The 9560-nt window shown below is 33.7% G+C and overlaps 2 protein-coding genes across 2 annotated transcripts; both read left to right on the forward strand.

Annotated features, from left to right (window-relative positions):
* Window positions 1-325: 325 nt before the first annotated feature.
* LOC111369047 (wall-associated receptor kinase 2-like) lies at window positions 326-1538 on the forward strand. Its single transcript, XM_022990531.1, has 2 exons — window positions 326-1217; window positions 1366-1538. The coding sequence occupies exons 1-2, from the start codon at window positions 326-328 to the stop codon at window positions 1536-1538; spliced, it is 1065 nt and encodes a 354-aa protein (XP_022846299.1).
* A 200-nt stretch (window positions 1539-1738) lies between these two features.
* On the forward strand, window positions 1739-3033 carry LOC111369581 (wall-associated receptor kinase 5-like). Its single transcript, XM_022991155.1, is given in 1 exon segment — window positions 1739-3033. A coding segment is annotated over 1 exon segment (1119 nt). The 5' UTR covers window positions 1739-1826; the 3' UTR covers window positions 2946-3033.
* Window positions 3034-9560: the final 6527 nt, after the last annotated feature.

Here is a 9560-nt window from a genome sequence, read left to right on the forward strand (position 1 = left end):
TTTGATTAAAAAAATTGTTGTAATTTATAGAAGAGAAAATGCAAGCGATAAATCATAACCACATGCAAAAATATTTAGTGTATATTATTCAAAATCAGCTAGCAGATAAGACATAAACGAATCAATCAAGTATATCAAATTTTACAGCAATTAATGCAACATAATTTTTGATAATGAAAACATTGCCCCTCTAAACACTTCAAGAGGAGACTGTTCTAGTCAAGATAAGATGTTTGTGGCTTTCGAAGTTAAACAAGAATATGTATAAGCAAACGTGTCTATATATAGTTGGTGGGCTGGAGTTCAGTTAGGCTACAAAAAAACCATGGGATTGCATTTGCATTTGCTGCAAGCCAAATTACTTGTGTTAATTCTGCTTATTTTTGTTTCAAAATCAATTTCTACTCAAGCTAATTTCCAAATAGCAAACCCCAAATGTAGGGATCATTGTGGAAATGTAAGTATTCCCTTCCCTTTCGGCACGAGGGAAGGCTGTTACTTTAACGAAACATTCTCAGTCACTTGTAATGAAACCCACTATGATCTTCCGAAACTATACTGGACAAACTCAACCATCCAAATCACAAACATATCCCTGGAGGGCCAAATGCGTGTCTCACAATTCATAGCAAAAGACTGTTATTCTCAGAACGGCACCAGAGTGTTGTATAAAGATCCCTGGATAAAGGTGCCTCTTGGATTCACGATCAACAATACTACCAATAAGTTCATCGTCGTTGGTTGTGATACTTACGCTTATGTATCCGGGTACCGGGAGAACCGAAATTACGAGACTGGGTGCACGTCCACGTGTGACAACAAGGATGATCTGGTTGATGGCTCATGTTCTGGTTTAGGCTGTTGCCAGATGTCTATCTCGAAACATGTGTGGGAAGTTGAGGTGACGTTGAATTCCTTCAATAATTTCTCATATGTGTGGGACTTCAACAATTGCAGCTATGGTTTTCTTGCTGAGGAAAGTACATTCAATTTTTCTGCAAGTGAATTTTCCCGCCTGAGGAATGTAGAAATGCTTCCTTTGGTGATTGACTGGTCAGTTGGAGACAGAACTTGTGCGGAGGCTCGAAATAACACTTCTAGTTATGCATGTAAAAGTGTGAATTCCGAGTGCTATGAGCCTGCTAATGGTTACGGATATCGATGTTATTGCCAAGCGGGTTATCAAGGAAATCCATACCTTTATCATGGTTGCAAAGGTATGACTATATTTAATTCTTTCCTACATTATCTTGAAAGTCGTACATATCACTCTCCCATTGAATGGCCTAGTGTTTTTTACAATTTATAAGTTAACAAAATTTTAACTTCATTTTCTTTTTTATTATTGATATTCTTGTTATGCAGATATTGATGAATGTCAAGATCCAAGTCTCAATGATTGTGAACATAAATGCGAGAACATACTAGGGAATTTTAGGTGTGTTTGCCCAAAAGGTCACCATGGTGATGGGAAAAAAAATGGCACAGGTTGCATTCGCAGTGATCAATCGTTCGTCTTTAAACTTGTTGCAGGTTAGTACAAATTCCATGCATAAGTATCTTAACCCTTTCATCTTCTATTTCCATTTTTTTTAACCCTGTCAAGAGAATCACAAGAATAGGCCCGCCCAACCTTGAATACCTCTCATATTTCCAAAAAATAATTTCTGGCCTATTTGTTTAATGAAAAGTAGGGGAAAGAAGCTAACCTATGTTCTTTTGGCCACATAAAAATTTCAATAACAGGAATTGCTACAGGAGTTAGTGCTCTGCTGCTTGCTGGCTGTTGTTTATGCCTCGAACTCAATAGAAGAAAGTTGGTCACGATGAAGCGAAAATTCTTTCTTCAAAATGGTGGGTTATTGCTGCAAGAACAACTTATTAGAAAAGAGAAGTCAACAGATATAGCAAAACTATTCACATCTGCAGAGCTAAAGAAGGCAACAAACAATTTTCATAACAGTAGGATTATTGGTCAAGGAGGATTTGGAATAGTGTACAAAGGCATCTTATCAGATAATCGAATAGTTGCCATCAAGAAATCCAAACAAGTTGATCCAAACCAAGTTGAGCAATTTATCAATGAGGTGATTATTCTTTCCCAAATCAACCACAAAAATGTTGTTAGACTCCTTGGTTGTTGTTTAGAGTCACGAGTTCCTCTCCTAGTTTACGAGTTCATCGACAATGGTACTCTTTTTGAACACATAAACAACAAAACAAAGGCACGCATTCTTTCTTGGGACAAGCGCTTAACAATAGCTGCAGAAGCTGCTGGAGTTCTTACATATTTGCACTCTGCGGCTTCTCCTCCAATCATACACAGAGACGTCAAATCAGCAAACATTCTCTTAGATGCTAATTTCACAGCAAAGGTCTCAGATTTTGGGGCATCAAGATTGGTTCATATGGATAAAACTCAATTATTTACTATGGTGCAAGGAACCTTTCGATACTTAGACCCTGAATACTTTCAAACAAACCAATTGACTTAGAAAAGTGATGTTTATAGCTTTGGAGTAGTTCTTGTGGAGTTACTAACAGGAAAGAAGGCATTAAGTTATGATCGACCAGAGGAAGAGAGAAATTTAGCCATCTATTTTCTTTTAATGCTAAAACAAGGCAACTTATTCCAAGTTCTTGATGATAACATTGTACATGAAGGAAACAGTGAACAATTAATATCGGTTGCTATGCTCACAAAAAGGTGTTTATACGTTAGAGGAGATGATAGACCTAGTATGAAGGAAGTAGCTATGGAACTTGAAGGTCTAAGGCTATCAGGAAAACACTCATGGGCACAAACTGATCCCAATGCAGAAGAGATGGAATCTCTTGTCTCTGTGGAATTGAAAACCTTTGTAAATGGTGAGGGTAATGGTACAAGTGCTGTATATGATAGCATGGGGGATCATATTGTTCTACCAGTGGGTAGTGGCAGATGATCAAAAGGCAATTATGGCATTTTAGCATATCCAGCAAGAGACAGAATCTATTAATGGAGGTGGTTTACAGTAAACTTTGTGATTCAATGAATTTCACTCGTTAGAGTGGATTGTAAATTATTCTATTATATATTGTAATATATGTTGGATTAATATTGTTCATTACTGTCTAGTCCGACATACTAACAAAAAGAAGAAAAAATTGTATACAAGAAGCTATAGAATATTAGGCATGTCAAATGATTCCCAACTGAGTTGTCATCACTACGTGATTGTCGAACCTATTAAGCTGAGCCTTCAGCTAGACATGCACGTCTTACGGTGCCCATTTGGCTGAAACTTTGCTTTTGCCTCTATTTTTTTTTTTAATAGAAAATCTTATTGAGAAATTTATCTTAATTAATATTTGTAAACTAATTTTAAAAGAATTTTATCTTGCAAAAAACCTTTTAGAGAAAACTATACTAGATTTGCATTCTTTAAACATTTTATATAAAATTAATCAAATGGAGCTATTTTTGGATCTTAAAAACTCCTTTTGACTTCGCAAAATTCATTTCATTCTAGCCATTATTCTTTAAAGTATAGTTACAACATTTGTGATCGACATGCAAACTTATTACTAGTGTTGTTTTCTAGTTGCATTAATATATCCACCATTTCCATTACTGTGCCTAATATTGCAACACTTACATAATTATGAAGATTTGCATGATACCCAAATATATTATGTGTTGATCTTATGTTTGTCAACATTAATTCTAGTACAAAAATAACATAGCTATATTTATCTCCTTTCGTTACCTCGGGGGTTTCATATGCTGTCAACTTTGCTGCCATGGGTATACATATGATGCATATATAGGTGCTATTGCTCTCCAATGTTACCGTAGGATGTCATCTTTGGTGTTTTACAGTGTCGTAATCTATTGGATATTGTTCAAATTAATAATGACGAGTGATTTTGGAAATGATAAAAGTTGTTTAACCAAAACAAGAGAAAACAAAACGAGAACAAAAACGGTGAAGGTCGAAAAATGGCCTAGGCAACCGCTTGGCCTTGTGTTGCAATTACAATGATCATTTTGTTGAATTGGGTTGGCGCTTGTTTTTGTACTGGGTGGCCACCCAGTACAAAAAATTCTGACTGTTGGTTGTTTGAATTCTAGTGTCGTTTTAAAGTGTTTCAGACCTTTTTGACTTGATTTTTGCACCTTTTCGTGCATGGCGATTGTAGTTCAATACATATGACTGGTTTTCATGTTGGAAATCATATCACAAATATCAAATTGATTCCATTACATCCAAAATCTAAGATCAAACCATGTTTTTTTATAATTTCGTTCTTTAGTTCCTTTTTCCGTATTTTGTTTGCTTGAACTTGGATTAAGGTTCGTTTACTTCTACAAACTATTTTTCATAAAACCTTCAAGCACTTATTTTCGTTCTTCATCAACTTTGTTCAACATAATCTACCTCCATTAGTGCATAGAAGCCGGTATTGCTCCCCAACAGATGTTGTCGTGGCGTGCTACCTAAGGACCAGGCCTATCCTTTTGTAATCATATATGCATGGCACCCCATGGCATGGCAACACAATGGGCATGCCATGGCACTTGCATAGTCTCACTCAAAGAGTTGCAACATGTGCATGGCATGCCATGGAACTAATATCAAGAATGAAAGTTGGGAGTTTGAACAAGATCAAGTATTGTCTTAGTCTCGACCATAAACACACTAATCAGGTATCATCAGATGTTATGTATAGGACATTGCCGCCTTATGAAAAAGCAAATTCTTTTGGTTTTTGGGGTGAGTATGGTTACTATAGATTTTTTCGTTCAAGTAGACAATATCATGGGTACAAACTGAATCCAGCGCAGAAGAGATGGAATATATTATTTCTATGGAATTGAAAACCTTTACAAATGGTGGGGGTAATAGGTACTTTATATGATAGCATGAGGGATCATATTATTCTACCGATGGGTGGTGGCAGAAGATCTAAAGACAGCTACCACTGTCATTTAAGCATATCCAGGAAGAGATGGAATCAATTAATGGAGGAGGTTTATAGCAAACTTTGTGAATTCAGTGATTTTCACTCGTTGGAGTGGATTGTTAATTACTCTATTATATATTGGAACATATGGTGGATTAATGTTATACATTACTGTTTAGTTCGAATATTAATAAAAAGAAGAAAAAATTGTATCCAAGAAAAACAATTAATAAGGCATCGGGTCGGACACAGGTCCAACTTAGGGCCATGTTGGCCTAGGGAATTTTAAGCATGTCAGTTGATTCCAACTGGTTGTCACCTCTATGCGATTGCCGAAACTATTACCTTAAGCCTTCAGCTAGACATGTACTTTTTATGTCCCATTTGGCTGAACTTTTGCTTTTGCTTCTAATTTTTATAGAAGAGCTTATTGAAAAATTACCTTAGTTAGTGTTTCGAAACAAATTTCTAAAAGAGTTTTATCTTGGGGAAGAGCTCTTAGAGAAGGCTATATTGGATCTACTTTTTCTAAAAACTCTTCTATAAAATTAATCAAATGAATCCAAAATAAGATTTTGAATCTTAATAACTCCTTGTGACTTCTCAAAAATCATTTCAAACTAGCCCTTATTTTGTGTAATACAGTAACATTTGTAATTGAAATGTGATCTCTAGGAATTCCTTTGTACAAGCCACTCCAGTGCTCAATATACCAGCTATCCTTGATCTTATTACTAAAGTTGTTTTCTAGTAGCATTATTGGATCCACAATTTCAATTACTGTGCCTGGTATTGCAATATTTATATAATTATGAAGATTTGCATGATCCTCAAATGCATTGTGTGTTGGTCTTATGTTTGTCAACATTAATTCTAATACAAGAGTACCATATCTATATTCATCTCCTTTCGTCGTAGTCTTGGGTGTTTCATACGCTATCGACTCAGCTGCCATAGGTACATGTATGATGCCTATATTGGTGCCATGGCACTCCCATGTTGCTAATATGGGCCATAGAATGCTCACACTGCTGCATTGAGTTGCCACAGGCTACCATTTATGCTGATTTATAGTGTCATAATCTACCTCAATTAGTGCATAGCTGCCAGCGTTACTCTCCAACACATGGTACCATGGTTTGCCACCTAAGGACCAGTTTTATACCATTCGTACTCACAACCACGTCAGGTCACCAGTCAGTCTATGGGACCCCATGGCATGGCAGCACAATGGGCATGTCATGGCACTTGCGTAGTCCCACTCAAAGAGTTGCAACGTGTACATGCCAGGGAACTAATATCAAGAACGAAAGTTGGGAGTTTGAACATGATCAAGTATTGTCTTAATCCCAATCATAATCGTACCAATCAAGTATCATAACGTGTTATGTATAGGACTTTATCAACACCTTAAGAGAAAGCAATTTTATTTTTATTTTTTTGGAGAAAGGTTATTATAGATTTTTTTAGCTCAAGTGGACGATATGTTCTACAAGTAGTATAATAATGACTAGAATGTCGAATTCATGTAAATTGATATCTACTTATTTTTTTGTTTTAACTAAAATTAGCTTCGACCAATTTTAATTGGTTTTAATTTACTTATTTTTAATTACCAACTAAATAAAACAATAAAAAAGGAAATGAAAGGAAAGCTTGAAGTTTAATCAAATCAAGAAAGGTGCTATTGTTAACTTACTTTAATCATCAATTCGCCACGTATAATCAATTCTTAGTTTAAGTTAAAACTCAATATTCCTCATATATTAAATTTCTCTCTGAAAATAAACTAACCCAATTTTTATCCTCAATCCTATTATATCTCTATGAAGGATGCGACTAGATAAAAATGTAAGATAAAACTAGAAGTATATCTATCTCCTATATGACCTAATATTTTTTGTTATTTGAGCTAAAAAGCTTAAATATTACCTCTTGGTATGACCATGAATCCCAAAAACAGTCCTGCAATTGGCCATAAATTAATCCAATAACAATCAATCAAATAATAAGAATTTATATTTAAATTATAAAAGCAATTTATTGATTTAAAGAATTAACAAGGATTCATCAAAAAACCATCAACAAAACATTTAGCTTACCATGTTTTGAACATTAAATAAGTAATAAACACATAACCCAAATAATTTGGAAGAAAAGATGGATTCAACCCTTAATGTTAGATCTCTTCAGATTGTGAATTTTGATCTACAATTCTTAATTGCAATTCTTCTTCTTCTTCTTCTTCTTCTACTTTTTTCTTTTTCTTTTTTTTTTTTTTTTGAACCAATAGATTGCGATTTAGACTACAAATTTTTTATCAAATCATTTTTTTTAATTAGTTTTTCTATGGGAGGGATGATGCTGCCATCGATATGATTACATTTATAGATGTGATGTTTAGCCAGAGGTGGGGTAGATTAGGATGAGTGTGATAGGGTTGAGTGTTGATTGGGTGGGGATTGGGGGAAATGAAATTTTTCTAAATTTTTTGAAGTGTTAATATGTTATTAATAGTTTTAAGCCTGATTTATTTTTACTTTTTGAAAAGTTATGGCATTCAATTTGTAAATAAATAAATAAATTAGAAAAATTCTTTGCTTTCTTTTATTTTTGTTTATTTAAAGAAAATATAAATCTGTAATTTAATGGTCACAATGGAAGGAACGACGAGTTTTATTAAATAATTGAAAAGTTGAAGACGTAATATGCTAAATAGGTTGACGATACATTTATTAAATTTCACAAAATTTAAAGACGAAAAATGCAAATTTGCCTATTAAATATTGATCAATCCTCATAAGTTTAACCATTATTTCAATCCTGCACCGATATTTAGAGAGAGAAGTTTCTGTAGTAGAAATGCTAATGCATCATATGGAGCATAAATGACAGCATAACTGATTTAGTCCTTTGGAAAAGAACTAATCTCATTGAATATTTTGTGAATAAATATAGGAAAGAGTCTCTCCATGTAAAAATGAAAAACATGTACCTATTTATTTATATATTTTATTTTCATAATTATTTTTTAATCACCACTTGCTAGTTTCAGAACCCAAAAAAATGGAATTTGACATAATGTGCAACAACAGCATTAGAGTGTGACAGCCCCTAGGATATTGAACAAATCAATATCTGTATTATTCAAACTTGGCTAGCCAAAGAAAAAATAACAAAACTAGAGATCTTTCGACGAACTTATCAAGAGAAGATTTCTCAATTTATATAAATGGCTCTTATTGAAATATGTTTAATATAATTCTTGAAGTTCTTGTTCTCTTACTAACTAGAATACAAGGAGAGAGAGAAAAAAATCTAGGAAAGGTTGTAATCATAGTTCCCAATGCCATGGAATTGCATTTGCTACAAACCCAATTCATTCTAGCAATTTGACTTGTATTTTTCTCAACGTCAATTTCAAGTTCTACCTCAGATGTAAATTTCCCAATACCAAGGCCCAACTGTATAAAACATTGTGGAAATGTAAAAATTCCCTTTCCTTTCGGCACTACACAAGATTGCTCCTTTAACCCTTCATTCTTGGTCAATTGTACTGACGCATTCAATACTACCAAAGTATTTTTGCCAAGGCTAATTGTAGAAATCGTAAACATATCCCTCGACGGACAATTACGGGTCATGAAATCCAAAACAAAAGCTTGTTATGCTCAGAATGGCACAGAATATTGAATTCAAAACCATGTATGCGATTGTCCAAAGGTCTCACGGTCAGTAACATTGCGAATAAGTTCACTGTGATTCGTTTGATACTAATGCTATTGTATATGGGAATTGACACAACTCGTATCAAATCACCCTTATGGACCCGACATGTGTAGTGCATCGATAGTAGATACCAGTTGAGTGCAGAACCCAATAACTAAGGCAACTTTGGCCTACTTTGACTGTGACATATTTAAAAAAAAAAAAAATTGACAGAGTTCCTTTTGAAATTGGACTAAAACTACCCAATAATAATAATAATAATCAATTTTTTCAAATCTATACATATAATTTAAAACAGGGTACATCAGCTCCTCAGTACAACTATTCAGAATAAAGTGTACAGGAATGATAATTACTCTGTAAATGCACAACATTTACAAAAATGCAACAAAACCGTGATATGGATATGCCTTTCAACAAGAGATGCATGTATTCCAATAAATGAATTATATAAACTAACAAAAATGAGTTATACAGCTAATGATAATGCGTGGCTCAACTTGGTAGATCAACACGCTCCATCGCTGCTCAACTTAGCTACTATCTGAAAAGAAAAAGGTGAAAAGATATATGAGCTTATAGCTCAGTGAGTGGGTAATTTGCAAATGAGTATACATTTTCCGTTTTTGCATATTTTCTGAAAATTCTTGCTCTATTAAAATTTTGAGAAATTCTAAAATTTAGTAACACTTTTAAAACTAAATATGAATGCATCATAAAATTCTTTGTGCTTAATTCTAGATAAGCAATTTTGAGGTATAATAAATATAAATAATTTGATATTAGTAAAATATAAGTGAAAATATCATTTCACAAAATTATAAGCTAAAATCATTACTCTAAAAAATTAATAATCTAAATTTCTGTAGTCTGAAATCTGATAA

Source organism: Olea europaea, chromosome 20 (genome assembly GCF_002742605.1).
Source record: "Olea europaea var. sylvestris chromosome 20, O_europaea_v1, whole genome shotgun sequence".
Taxonomy (NCBI): domain Eukaryota; kingdom Viridiplantae; phylum Streptophyta; class Magnoliopsida; order Lamiales; family Oleaceae; genus Olea; species Olea europaea.

Coding starts and splice junctions, on each gene's coding strand:
- LOC111369047 (XM_022990531.1), top strand. CDS start 326: ATGGGATTGCATTTGCATTTGCTGCAAGCCAAATTACTTGTGTTAATT. Junction 1,218..1,365: donor CCTTTATCATGGTTGCAAAG/GTATGACTATAT, acceptor CTTGTTATGCAG/ATATTGATGAATGTCAAGAT.